This window comes from Olea europaea, unplaced genomic scaffold, assembly GCF_002742605.1.
Source record: "Olea europaea var. sylvestris unplaced genomic scaffold, O_europaea_v1 scaffold464, whole genome shotgun sequence".
NCBI classification, from domain to species: Eukaryota; Viridiplantae; Streptophyta; class Magnoliopsida; order Lamiales; family Oleaceae; genus Olea; species Olea europaea.
In genome coordinates this window covers 35,451-51,010 of record NW_019262951.1, presented here as the reverse complement: position 1 = coordinate 51,010, position 15,560 = coordinate 35,451, and the positions used below count along the sequence as shown (strand labels likewise).

General features: G+C 32.2%; 1 protein-coding gene across 1 annotated transcript; it reads right to left on the bottom strand.

Moving 5' to 3' along the window:
- Positions 1-205: 205 nt before the first annotated feature.
- LOC111388186 (mannose-P-dolichol utilization defect 1 protein homolog 2-like) lies at positions 206-13,896 on the bottom strand. The gene is made up of 8 exons (XM_023012871.1): positions 13,508-13,896; positions 12,331-12,484; positions 11,593-11,665; positions 11,383-11,449; positions 10,744-10,803; positions 1,912-1,972; positions 1,783-1,824; positions 206-716 (listed from the first exon to the last, which is right to left on the bottom strand). Exons 1-8 carry the CDS (start codon positions 13,661-13,663, stop codon positions 613-615), a joined length of 717 nt encoding a protein of 238 aa, XP_022868639.1. The 5' UTR covers positions 13,664-13,896; the 3' UTR covers positions 206-612.
- Positions 13,897-15,560: the final 1,664 nt, after the last annotated feature.

The window sequence follows — 15,560 nt, the reverse complement described above, 5'->3', positions numbered from 1 at the left end:
GTGAGCCCAAAAATCTGTCTTTTGTTGGATTCATATTCTTTGCCCATAGCATACTGTGACATGGAGACGTTCAATACGCAAAAATAATTCAACTGCAAGACTTGCAGAATATGCTTGTAACACCGAGGCATCCCTCGTGAAGACAGATTTCTATGGAGGAAGAACCATGCCCAGTTGACATGGATTAGACGATTTGCATCAAACATAATTCCAAAACCTTTACACCAACCACTAAAATGGAAAAAACAAGAAATATATGGCACAACTTGTGCTCGATTGTCATATCACAACAGAATAGAGAGAACCACGAAACTGTAAAAGAAACATATTCGTTACATCTAGTATCAGCATCTATGTTGTAAAGAATCTGAAACTAAAATAGTAGTGCCTGCTCAAGTAAAAATAATCTAAAACCCAAGGTTAAAGAACTGACTTTCAACTCTAATAAGGAGACATTTTATCTAATGAAGGATAAAAGCTGAATCATGTGGTTACAATCTTGATCTGGATAAAGATGTTATTTGCCTCCTTCCAAGGAGCTTGACTTACAGTACAAGACTAGTGTTGATGTCGAAACTGATCCAAATTTTCTGAGGTGCCAATCTCAGTTCTCTAATCTGTTTTATTTTCTTTCTTTGCAGGTGGCTTTTGGTATAAGATTATTTGACTTAGGATTGTACCATTAGTCATGATTCCAATCACAGAGCCCAGAATGACTACAAAAATAGAAATCAAGTATATTTAACCAAAGACGAAAAATAGTTAACAAACAGCAGCAAATGAAATAATATAAATTATTAGTGTCAAGCACAAATGATTATCGATAAGAATAAACTGAAACCTTCATTGAAGAACATGCATGATGACAAAATAATTGAGTTTCATGGTAATACAAGAAAATTGTTTAGCCATGGCTAAAGAGTTCATTAGTTTTTGGCAATTCTGTATTTAGCGGATTAAAGCTCCTTTAGTTCTATCTCCTGCGTTCTCCTCCAAAGCGCATACAACTAGAGAAGGCAGACCCTAAAACCCACATGTTTTGTTCTAGTTTTGAAGGATCTAATCAATTTAGATGTTCCAATAGATCTAGCAATGAACGGAATGAAGGGACAAAAGCTGTTCCAATAGATCTAGCAATGAACGGAATGAAGGGACAAAAGCAGATCCACGTAACCGACTCCAAATTTGTCGAGAATAAAGTTGAGTTTTTTGTTGTTGCCGTTTTAAAAGCAGACCCTAATTGCTAGCATTGGTTTCACACACTTCGGTTTTACTTCCACTGTGTCAGGCCTTTCTTCGTGTTTAGCATCCCATAATTTAATCCATATTTCAATTCAGTCTACTTTGCATAGAAGATGACTTGCAATACAAAATACTACTAGATAATATGAGATGGAAGTTTTCAAGATTCTCATCTGAGATATTTTAAAGCACAGAAGTGTAGGATATTTATCAGCCCGAAATCAATGTCCAATGCATATATTTTTCATATTTGTAGAGGATTTGATAAGACCGAAAAGTACTAAAGATGAAAGAGAATTTCAAATCTGATAGTCTTGTCCTGTCCAGTATTGTGCGCCAAACCCTTTATCACATGTTTGGTGTGGTGTAGTAGATAGAATTCGATAGCATAATGAACAAGATTTTAGTTTCTTTTTTTCTTTCTTAGTTCTATCCAATGCAATCAAATCCTCCTTCCTTAAATATGCCATTACCACGATGCTTAAGATGACATTTTTTCAGAATGCTTGAAAATACTAATAAAGAAAAATGTAATATTACCACTCATTGGTGCCTTTTCCTGCATGCTGGTGAAAACTCTCACTGCCAAAAAAATAAAACGTAAGCATCTAGACATCTATCAATCCACAGAATCCGCCTTTATCGATGCGATAATCAACATAAAATTACCCATGGAACCTCCAAAATTCATTAAGGAGGTCAACAAGCTAAGCTCCCCCGTGCTTTTGTTCTGCTCAAACAATGATAGACATTTGTTAACATAAAAGGGAACATTAGGGCTGGGCTCCCCAACCTTTTAGCAAGTGATATTGGCTTCTTAACCTTCAAAATTGAGGTTTTGACTCACCAACCTAATCAAACATGTGAGATTGGATCCTTACATGATAGAAACCGTTAGTTTGACCGTTAAAAAGTCAAAATTTCTTTAAAATGACTGTTATGCCCTTGTTATTAATTAAATATTAAAAGAATAAAAAAACTTTAAAGAAAAATCTGACAAACCTAAAAGGTAAAAGGAAAATTCATTTAGTTTCTTCACACACCTCTCTCTCTCAAATCTATACACACATATACATACAGTTATCAACGCTAGCCACCAAACCGTCGGGAAATCTTCTGGCAGCAAGGCACCAAGTAAGCAGTTTACAACCGAGGCAATAAAATCCTCACCGCAACCGGAGGAGGCTTATCTTAGGGTACCGCTATTTCCATCCACGCTTTTTATAATTACATCCACTTTCAGAAATAAAATTTTACTATATTTTAAATCATATATAAATTTACTTAAATGGATATAAGTAATAATGAGCAGCTTGTGTAATATAAGGGAGCGTTCCTCCTACAAAGCTTTTTGACAAGTGAATTTGACAAATAATCTCAACCCTAAATTTAAATCAATTTAAAGGTCTAGATTCATTTTCTTGAAATCTTCTAAAAATAAAAAAATTGGCACCCCCCATCCCCCATCTAAATCTGTCCAATGGGCCTCACTGTAGATTAGTTCCTCCTCCTCCGCCACCATCCCTCCTTGTCACTCTCGTCATATTCGGTTGATCTCATGACTTATTTAATCAATTCACCTCTTTGAATCACTTGAACACCAGCGAGAGCTCTTCCAATAGTCATAATTCGTTGATCCATAATAAAAGTAGTAATACTAACGAAATATTATTCAGAATTGTGAGATCTAAATCGGATGAACACTGTAATTGTTGCAAGAGTTTGGAATTTCCCATAATTAATTTGAGTAGTTCATTGACATTCCAAGGAATGGGGAGTTTGACGAGTGTTTGGAGAGTAATAAGCTGAATACTAGTGGGGTGTGTATGATTAAAAAAATCTGGATAATGGGAAAGAGTTTTTGGCCTTGACACTGGTAAATCATTGCTCTTAGATGTTGCAAGCCCCTGTCTTGTATTTGGATTATTTGAGGTACTCTATAGTTCAACAAAGTTTGTCATATTATAGACCCATGTGATATTATTGGACATGAATCCAAAACACAGAAGAAAATAATTGTCAGCATGTCAGCCCTTCACTACGTTTCTTTTGTTTATATTAATTTATAGACATTAACAACCCATGTTCTACCAAAAAAATCTGAAAAAAAAGGGTATGTTAAAGCATGTGATTCTTTGGATTGATCAGGAGATCGAAATCATATTGCTGCCGCTTAACTTCTTCCATGTCTATTTCTGATATATGCGAATTGTGCATTTGTAAAGTTTAGATGATGGTAGGCATCATTTATCACGAGAAATTTAAGTAAAAATTGTTTATATTTTGATATTGGCCACCTACAATGAATATATAAAATTCAAGTGGATATATAGTATTTAACTGAATGAATTAATAAAGGCAAGATTGGAAATAACGTGGATGTAAATATTTTTTTTTTTAAATTTTAAAATTTTATTAGGGATGAACTTAGAGTGGGATGTGCTTATAAAAAGCGTGGATGGAAATAACGCTACCCTTATCTTATTTGGTGGGACTTTTGGTGGATACAAATCTGTGGCCAACTAACTATTATGCCTAAGGATATTCAGTTGGCTAGAAGGATTAAGGGCAAAAGTGCTTAGATAATATCTAGAGTTAGGGTTAAAGGTTGCAGATGGAGATGGAAGTGTGATAAATATTTGATTTTGGGCTTCGAATTCAAATTTGTAATCGCATATGTAAACTATTTGTGGGAATGTAATGCTTAATGGAATTGTGTTAAAAAAAAAAAGAAAAAAGAAAAAAGAAAAAAAAAACACACACACTTCTTCCCTATCCATTCTTATCCGATCGTTGTAATCGCCATTGCCACCAAGAGTAAAGAATTCATCGCAGGTGGTGGGAAAGATGGGCTAGCGACAATGTTGGTGGTTGGGCAGATGAGGTGGAAGACTGTATTTTTTTTCTTGTCGATTTTTTATTTTTATTTTTAATAGATTTTTGTTTTGATTTTTTTCTTTAAATATTTAGTTTTGAGTAAGGGCATAATAGTCATTTTAGAGAAATTTTGAATTTTTCAAATGTCAAAAAAATAGTTCCTGTCATGTGAGGATCTGACCTCTCAATGGTTAAAATCTCACTTTTAAAGATAAGGGCGATAATGCCACACTAAACCCTCCTTTGACAACCATTATTTCCAAATTTTTTATTCTCATACTCATTTTTAGCCACACATTTACACAATAAAATATTTTACACGTAAACCTAAAACTTTTTATTAATTTTTAATCACTCTCTCAAAAAAGCCACTACTCAAACCTCCATTTTCTTAAAATAATGGCCATCAAGCAAGCCTCGAAAGGTTGGAGAGCTCAACCCATTTCACATAAATAAATATATTCCCCCCTTACCTTAAAAGAGAGGATCCCAATATTACTATTCATCTTGAGGCAGAGATTTCACACTAAATTAGTTCTCTACTGTAGCTAAACTCGTTCAGCATTAAATTCACTGAAATCCCCCTTTAATTATTTATAATGTTAATCCATAGAAATGAAATGAATGTGATTGCTTTATTGTTATTGATTGTTGACTTACACAACTCATGTACTGTAGCTGCTCGCTTTCATTCAATTATATCCCTGCTACTATAAAAGAGTGAATGTGGCGAGCACTATTCATTCAGGACATATTTTGTGTTTCCCATTTCACCCTTGAATATCCCATAATATTCCACTTCACTCCTAAAATCACTACTAATGGTCTTCCTACATGTGTGTGGTGTTGCTGTTTTGTCTGATTTCAACTTTTACGACCAAAAATAAATGTTGACGTCATACCACATAATATATATATATATATATATATTTTAAGAAAATGATGTAAATTATATTGAGAAAATTGTTGCGAAAAAATAATAAGCATTAATAAAATAATTGATTTTTTTTAAAAGACGAGATGCTTTTTTTTAACACACATTTGATGTACGTTTAACTATTTTTTATACTCATTTAGATCATTCGATGTGTCTATGACATAGTTCTCAAAATGAGTTTCGAGAGAATATAAAAGATTTATGGATTCGACTACCGTACAATCGTCGATGAATTTATAAAATTTGCTTGTTATCGAAATTCTTAATTTTTTAAATAATGTCTCTTTTGACATTAAAAAAATTTAAAAGTTCATTAGAACATTTTCTAAATGACGTCAAAAATTATTTTAGCGAAAAAATAATAAACATTAATAAAATAATTGATTTTTTTAAGAAAAAACAAGTTATACGCATTTTTTAATACACACGTTTAATGTACGTTTAACTGTTCTCGATTCATTTAGATCATTTGATGTGTCTATGATATAGTTCTCGAAACGAATTTCTAGAGAATATAGAAGATCTATGGTAGATTTTTATAAAAAACTAAATAATCACCCAGTGCCCAAAAAAAAAAAAAATAGAGCAACTCCGTGAATCACGGAGCAATTTTGCCGCAATAATTTTTTTCTTTGGTGATTGATATGTTTTTTATACAAATCTATTTTACCCTTATAACGTGACACGAAGTATGTTAAATCATGTATATTGTTTATTTCCTAAAATCAGTTGCGATAAATCAAAGTAAAACTTAGCACAACGTTGAAAAAATTTAATACTCATTCGAAAAGATGTTGATTAATTTATTTGACAATATTGAATATTTTACATGTATATAAATTTTAGAGGATTAAATTCAAATATATCAAAATTGGGTGATTAAATAAAAATCTCAACCCCATTCAAGTGATTAAATATTATATTGTGGCTCAGTTTGTGTTTAGCTCCATTAATTTTTTTTTCCCATTTTTCTCTCTTTTATTTTCAATAGCAGAATCTTCCATAAAATAATATTATACGTAAATAAAAAAAATCATTAAATCGATTGGATATTGAACAATAAAAAAAGATTCGATTAATTACACGATTTAATTATATTGAATATAGTTATCATTAAATACGTTATTTATATGTAAAATAACCACTCAAACTAAAATAATGTTTAATATATAAATTATGAGTTCCAATAATTTGGGTTTTTAATTCATGCATCAAGGGAACATTTATCCAATCCCAGAAAATACATTTCAATAATAGCAACACAAAATTGAGGCCAACTAATTTTTCATCTTGATATTTTAACATCTGAAAATATTTTGTATATAAAAGAAATTCGATCATTTTTAGAATTTTTTTCCTTATTGTTACTTTTTCCTCTCGATCAATTAAGTTTTTAAATAATCTAATAAAATTTTTGACGTCATTTAGAAAATTTCCTAATAAAATTTTAATTTTTTTTTAATGTCAAAAGTGTGTCATATATGAAGATTTCATTTCCATTTATCATTTTAAACAATTAATCAAATTTGTAAATTTATTGAGAGAACTGAATAGATATTTTGACACGTTAATAATTTAATATTACCTAAAAAATGACATAGTCCGTGCATTGCACAGTTGGACAATTAGTAACAAGATAATTTATTTGTAGCTTCTAATCCAAGATTATGAAATAGATAGAATATGCATCCTTAGAAAATATATTAGTATTTCAACTATGAGCAATAGTTGAAAACAACAGTTCATTAATTACAAGATGGACGCCAGCCATGGAATTATATAGTAACAGTGCTAATTGTCATGGACTTATTTTAGTTACACCCAAACTTACAAGTACTGTACGGCTTTCACATTTCATAATTCCCGTCCCCGCAAGAAAACGTTAAATCAGCCTTTCTAACACCCACGTTAATTCAACCTTTGGAGTTAAATTATATGATAACTTTGAATAGAGAATGAAATTATAAGGAAAGTAACAAGACAATAAGTTTGGGAAAAATCTCCTTTGTATAAATGAGAGAAACTTTACAATCTCTCTAAATATATTTTCACTTCACTCCTTATGATTTACAAATGAACTACCTCTATTTATAGGCAAACTCTTGAATAACAAGTTGGAATTAATATTCAGGATTAACTTGATCCAAAGGTCATCAATGGTTGCAAGTTGCATGCCACCTTTATGCAAGTTGCAACTAACCTCATTTGAGCAAGTGGTAATCAAACTGGATTTTGCTTCTTTGCAAGTAGTCATGTTACAAGGTACATATCCCTATCCAACTCTATACTAGTTGGCATATCCTTTTCAATTCTAGTGACAAATCTCAACAGCTCATGTGCAAGTGGGCATGTCCCTATTATAGTAGCCAATTTGAACATTGGTTCTTCCATCAAACTTTGTTGTAGTCAAGTTGGACATTGCTTTTTCATGCAAGTTGTACAAGTTGTTGTCCACTTGCATTCAAAACAATCGGCTGCAGTCCACGATATTATCTTCCTCAAACTATGGTTTTTAACTTAGAAAAGACCTCATTTTCGTAACTGCACAGCTACCTACATCCTCCAGCCTATGTCCTGCCTGTATAGTCTGCCTCCATTTCCTACCCGCGTCCCTTGCCGCAAGCAATTTCGTCTTATAAAAGTGCCTTGTCTGCACTGTTTTGCGATCGCTGTCGAGACGAATTGATCGCAACCTGGGAGTTGTGGAGTGCTAAGCTGCATGGTGCTAGCACGGTTTGGGAGTTATGAAACTAAGCCTGAAACAAGTGGTATCACAATGTCACGCTCAAACTTATCATGACTCGAGGTTTGACATGATGTAAGAATGTCATGACACAAAGAAGAGAAAATGAAGTAGACCATGGCAAATTAAGTCTAAGTTTTGGCGTTATATTGGGATGAGGGAGTTGCCTAATTTGATAGGAGAGTGACTTACCTCCTCATGGTTATAGCCAATACATCCAAGTTGCAACTGGAAAAATCAAGTTGTGAAGTGGTATGGTACGGCTTGACGTAACTCCCTATGATAGGAAATGCAGGAACATAGGCAAGGAAGAATATGCAAGCATTGCGATAGGGGATGCAACCAATAATGTTGGCAAACTGTGTAGGCAACAAATGCAAACAGGCTGTACGTTATATTGGGATGAGGGAGTTGCCTAATTTGATAGGAGAGTGACTTACCTCCTCATGGTTATAGCCAATACATCCAAGTTGCGACTGGAAAAATCAAGTTGTGAAGTGGTATGGTACGGCTTGACGTAACTCCCTATGATAGGAAATGCAGGAACATAGGCAGGAAGAATATGCAAGCATTGCGATAGGGGATGCAACCAATAATGTTGGCAAACTGTGTAGGCAACAAATGCAAACAGGCTGTGCAAACAAGACGCAGACTAGAAAAATGCCAACAAGGGGCGTTGGGATGGAATTTAGATTTTTCTAAGGTGAAAACACTTTATACAGTAGACTGTGGCCGATTGTTTTAGACGCAAATAGGCGCCAACTTATACACTTGCTCAAGGAAGCCAAGTTAGAATGACTACTACAAGCTTGAAGGAAAAAAGCAAAGTCCAACTTGGCCACTATGATAAGGACAGGTCCACTTGCATATGAATTGTAGAGATTATCCACTTGCATTTAAAGTGTCATTGCCAACTAGCATATGGTTGGAAAGTAAAATGCAACTTGCACATTAGCTTGCATAAAGTTGAAAACGGACACGATGTAGATGCATGACAACTTGCACAATAATGTAGAGAATTGCCACTTACAAGGTAGCAAATTCCAATTTAGCTACCGTGTGGTCAAAGGAGGTAGATGGCAAATTACAACCAATGGTGCCCACTGGCAATCAATGGTGGCCCTCGACTCAAGTAAATCTTAGCCATAATACTAACTTGCTTGTCAAGAGTTCGCCTATAAATAGAGGGGTTGGTCATTTGTAAATCCTACAAATGAAACGGATGAATCAAATGGAGAGAAACACGGGGAGTTGAGAGAAAATTCCCATGGATGGAATAGAAACAAAGTAATATAATTCTCTCATCCATGAATGGAGTGATGGAGAGATAGAGTGATATCTTGTAAAGAGAAAATACTTAAGAGGTTGTAATTTGTAAATAGTTTTCTCTTCCATTTATACAAAGAAGTTTTAAAGATGAAATGGATGGATCAAATGGAGAGAAACACGGGGAGTTGAGAGAAAATTCCCATTGATGGAATGGAAACAAAGTAATATAATTCTCTCATCCATGAATGGAGTGATGGGGAGAGAGAGTGATATCTTGTTGAGAAAAAATACTTAAGAGGTTGTAATTTGTAAATAGTTTTCTTTTCCATTTATACAAAGAAGTTTTACCAAATCTATGTGCTCCTTTACTTATAATTTCCTATCTACCTTCTCTACTCAAAGTCAATATAATTTAGCCTCATAAGTTAAATTTTCATGAGAGTTTAACGCTGACTTAACGTTATCTCGTGCGAACAAGAGTTGTAGAGCGTTCAGACTATATGGTGCTAGTGTAGTTTGAGAGTGACGAAACTAAGCCCGTGGCATAATGCTTACTTACAGTACTGTACATGGAACGATATAGAAATAAATGTGTGCTAAATTTGAAACTGGTTTTGTCCGTTTCATAAAATTCATTACTTATATTGGGAAGAACTGCTAATCTCTACAAATTGTTTGGCAGTTGGATGACAAGCACAAGTTGTTCTATTAACTGAGAGCATGTTTTGCAAAGCTTTAAAGTACATCAACTTACAGGTAATTAATTTTTTTTTTCTAAACACATTTGGAAATATTACATTTTTCTTATAAGTGAATAAAAAAGTTTGGGTCAAAAATAAATTACTGATTTCCAACTTTGACCCAAAAAAGTTTATTTATACTATGAATTCTAATTTACTCAAGTAAAATAATTAAGTTTTTCAAGGTTAGGCAAAAATGCAATGAGTGTCTTTAGGTATGGAACTCTTCAGTTTACTCACAAGTAAACTTAGGGACATGGGCATCAATGAGGAAAAAATAGAAAGAAAGGAGTAGTGAATTCATAGAAGACATTTTAGAGAAACGAGTTTGCTGATTTGAGTCTTGTCACACTAAACCAATTTCAGTACTCCAGAAAAGAAGATCCAGAATTCATTATTATAATCACCCATCTTAGAGGATAAGCAAAGTTCGTAAGTTTTGGTTTGACATCCAAAAATAAATGCAGGGAAAGACAACCTTGGTTTCTTCAGATGGTAGCACATTAAGCCATTATCATTTCACCAACGATACCGAGCATTTAAGATCCTGAATATTGTATATAATTGAGTACTGGCCTTGCAGTTCAACATTTCGAAAGTTTAAAGAAGAGAGAAAAGTAACACGAGCGTAAATTTAATATTATAAGATTTTTTCTCATAGGTAATCCTATTTTCAATTATCCAATGAGTTGAAACAATATGATCCTTTTAAAGGCAACGAATTCACTTGATTTCTATATTTTACTAGGCTTTTCTTGCATTTTCCTAACATTACTAAAAAACTTCCTCCTTTTCATTCCTCAGAAATTATAATGGAAAACTAACGGTGTTGTGAAGACTGGGAACGAGGTTAAGTTCAGGTGCTTTCATTACTGGAATAAAGAAAGTAAAAGACAAATACAGAAATTTACAAGTACCATGAAGTAAACACTCACCTTAAAGTTTTCCCAAATCTGTGGAACCCTTGCAAAGAAAAAAATTGCATGTTGTGATGCCTGACAAAATTTGCTCCACAGTCAAGCCTCACAAAGAAACATCAGGTTTAATATAAGACAGAAAAAATAACGTGTTCCCAGGAGGAGTCCGAGGAATACAAAATCGAAGGATAAGGAGAAAGTAAGGAACAATAGGCATAGATTTGGAGCATGTTTGGCTAGGGTTTAAATAAGTAAATTTGAAATAAAGAAATTTTTAAGGATACAATTGAAAATAACTCAGTCACTTTGCCCCTGATAGGCCCAATTTTTAAAAACTCATTTTCCTCGAATTCATTTTCAACCACATATTTTATAAACCTCGAAATTTTTTCAATTTTTCAACCATATATTTTATCAACTTTTATCAAAATCTACTAAAGATCTGATTTTTAGCCAAACCAAATCGGAGTTTATTTTCATAGTATGGTAATTACTTCCAAAATAAACAACTATTTTTACTAAAAACTTAGAAAAAAATTAACATATTAAAAAATATATGGGAACAAAAAAGTTTCATAAAAGCAAATTTTACCTTCTTTAAGCTTAGCCAAATATATTCTAAAAGTGATAATAGCACAATAATCAGGAATGACTCACATATAAAGCTTCAAAAAGAAGGGGATCGATTTGACCGGCTAAGATAGTAGGTGCTACAGCACAGTATCTATTGTTAAATTAGTAAGGAAATGCATAATTTATTTGTAATTCCACAGAGGATGCTTCACAAGTATACCAAAAAGACAGATAAATTCACATATACACAAATCTTTATAATATTATAATCTATACACAGGAAATAATGGATACATTAATGCCCTGATCCAGGTCTTGGTTCCCATTGGTTGAGAAAAATAGTAGATAATTGCAACTAGAATTATGGCTGCAAAAAAAAAGAAAAACACAAAGTTAGAACGATTACAATTTTCAGATGAATTTATTGAAGCAAATTAACAAACCTCTTTGGCTAAGCTTAAAAGGATTACTAAGTCCCTATTTGTTTCTCATTCTTTCCCCCATTAAAAAAATATGATCGTTATCCATCACATCAAGCCACCAAATTTGAATTTCTATCTCTTATGTGGGGCCCATAACGGCTGTATTTTTCATTTTCATTTTTACAAAAATGGAAAACAAATGCCCTCAAGTAAATTTACTAAAAAGTAGAAAATACATTACTTTTGTCTATAGGTGCAAGTTGGAAAAAAGTTACTTATTTGACACTAAGGTGAGAGCTATATTCAAAATAAGTTAATTAAACTGACGAAACAAACTTTTACTCTCTTTTTTTAAGCTTAAACGGCATGCTCTATCAGCATTTGTACTATTGATGACAACAAACTGCTTAAAGTAATGGTAGTGATGACCCAGGAATGAAAATAAAGAATATGATTTTAAAAATTCCTTTAATTCTGCTAACTGAAGTTGGAGAAACCGGATTGAAGTCATTGAGATCAGACTTTTCTTTAATCTTTTTTTCTCTCTGTCCTCTTTTGTTCCCTTCTTGTCCAAGGTGGGGAAAAAAAATCCCAGATCCAGTGTACATACCTTGGACCAGAAGGAATGCCAACTCCCCATATGCTGAAAATGGAAGCCCTTTGTGTAGACAGTATGCCAAAGCAATGGTATAACCAACAACCTCAAGTTCGAAGGCCACAACGCTTAGTCCCCTGATGCTCTTGTGTTTCAAAATTATCTGTATCTGGAAAAAAAAAAAAAGAAAAAAAAAAAGGAGAGAGAATAAGCAAATGAATTAAATGGCAGTTACAAGCCGGATCACAAGTTCAAACAAAATGATTACAATGCCATAGGCTGTTGATTTTATTATCGGAGCAATTTCTACCATTTTAGGCAGCCATTAGATTTTGATCTATAGGGTGTGTTTGTCACCCATTATTTGGGAAGAATGTATTATGGAATAGTGATTGATGATGAAATGCATGATTAGAAAAGAAAGAAAAGTTTTTTATTTACGTGTAATATTATTTGAATGAAGAATATGTAGTAGAAAATGAGTACTGTAAAAAAAAAAAAAAAAAAAATTGGAATGAATGAGAGAAAATGGATAACAAACAAGGGCTTAATTTGTTATCATTTTATCTCTTTCCTTTCCTTTAAGTGTGATAAGATCTCAAACATAATCATGTCAACAGTTCTGAGGTTTGAATCTGAGTAACATAAAATGCCAAGATTTAGCTATTAACTGGACAAAGAACAGGCAGCACCTAAAAATGGGCATTATCAGAAAAGTGACATTGTATCATGTTATGAAAAGGAAAAATATCCCAAGACACTACTGAAGTCCCAATAATTAGTTCCATAAGTAAAAATTAAAGAAATATGATTAAAATCAAGTTTCAATTATTGAGTTATTTTTCACCCAACTGAATATAAATATAGAATCAACAACTGAAAAGCTAAATCAGGTTCAATCCCTTTTCATATACGAAATAGGGTATTATGAATATGATAATAATCCTGTGAATTGTTACATTGGGTTACTCCAAGATTTACACTTTGAATCACGTACCAAACATGTAAATCACTGAAAGAAAAAATAATTATACCATTAACTACAAAACCCAGGTCAAATATCCAAACATTCTTAATTTTTCACCAAAAATAGCATCAAAAGTCGTTGAAATATAACTCTGATCATGAAAAAACACCCAAAACAGTAGAAAGGTAATTTTTTTTATAAACGATTAATGAGGAAAATATTTGCCTGAGGGAGTTTCACAGTGGTAGAGGCCGCGACGATGCAGTAACCAAGAAGCTTTGATATCAGCGGAAGCAAACAGTCCTTTTCTGGGAATTCACCTCTGCTTAGTGATCCCAACGCACAGCTAAAATCCATTCCAAGAAACTTCAGCTCAACCATTCTGGTCGATGTAGAAATTTACCAAATCAATACAAAAGTTATTGCAGTATATTTGTATTCTTCAGCGCGACTTCCGTGACTCGAGTCAATTCGATTTGATCACCAAAGAGCCGAGGAAAAGATGAGGGAATTGTACTGTGAGTCCCTCGGGTTTCACTGATACAACTGTCCCATCCTCTCCTTTTTATCTAGTTATCATACCTAACTTATACCCTTTACCAGCACACATTTTTCAGCTATTATGTATGCAAACATTGTCGACTATCATCAACGGTGCTTCAATCATCAATCGTCAACTAAGAAGCATTTATTCTATCTTTATTTTTTTTTAGCAAAAGAATAAAAAGAAAACTTCAAATATCAACGAATTATTAAAAAATAAAAAAGTGAAGAAAAAATAAATATTTTGTTAGTGCGATCAGCTACGAAAGCGTCATCGATAATTGGAAATGAGTGAGTCGGTGATCGCTAATGGAATTGTTATTCAGTAATTTTGTTGATAATAAATATTACTTTCTTTAATCTAAAATCAGAAATTATTTGAGCTTTGGAATAATTATATTTTCTAATTACCATTTCTAAAATTTTCATTCATGAAAGTTGAATCAATGCATATAATGATTTTACATACTTCAGACTTATTCAGATCGCACAACTTTATACTTAGTATCACCATTGTCATTTAATTTGATTTTATTTTATTATGGTTATCCAATTTCATATAACGTTTCACCATAACCACTCAAAATCACACAATGTTTTACTGTGATCATCTAACTTCTTTTCACAATTTTCACTAATTTTAAAAGTGGTAAAATAATAACTTTGCATTATATATATAAAATAAGTTAAAAAAATAAAATAAAAAATTATTTGATAAAAATAGAGTAAAATAAAAACTTATTTAAAAAATTACTTAAAAAATAAAATAACTTATTTTAAAATGAGTTACTTAAAAAATAAAATAAAAACTTGTTTTTTAAAAAAATTACTTAGAAAAATAATATAAAACAAAAACCTATTTTTTTTTAAAAATGTTTTTAAATAAAAAATTTATTTTTGTTTTTTGAAATTTATTTTTATGTATAGTGAAAATTACCATTTTATCCCTTTTAAAATTGATGAAAATGGATTAGAAGAAGTTGAGTGGCTACGGTGACACAAAATCAAATTGGGTGGGCATTGTAACACGAAATATAGAGTTGGGTTGTTATGGTGAAACAAAATTAAATTAGGTCACCATGAGACACTAAGTATAAAGTTTGATGACCATTGATGGATTTACCCCATTTATATTCAATTCAAATCTACTTTAGACAACGTACTTGAGTTCAATACTCATTAATCATGTTGACTTCAAAATCTAGCAAGACATGTGGTTAATAGATCCTAACTCCACTTTCGTCTCTATAAAACGTTAGGTATACGTGGCCATATCTCCAATGAATAGGGAGGCAACCTCGATAACGCTTAAATCAATCAACAATGGAAGACAATTTTGGGTGTGCGAAAGACAATGGATGTGAGCATTAGGATCCAGATTGAAGAGAAAAATACCAAGTAATATACTATAGATATATAAGATTACATTACCTTTGAAAGATATTAAAAGTGTTAACTTTTATAATAAGAGTTTGTTTGATTGTAAGGATGAAATTTGGATGGAAAGAAAACGAATTTCAGGGAATTGAATTGCCTAGAACTTGTTTTTCTGAGAATTGTCAATTAAATATGTTTGATTTGGATAATTTTTCACTTGAAAAATGTTAAAATTTTAGATCTTTTGACGTTTGTTTTGTTTTTTTCATGAAAATTGTCAATTAAAGAGATAAAAATTTTTACAATCGTTGATAGATTTTGTTCCCATTGCTAAAAATTTTTATTTTTTATTTTTTTT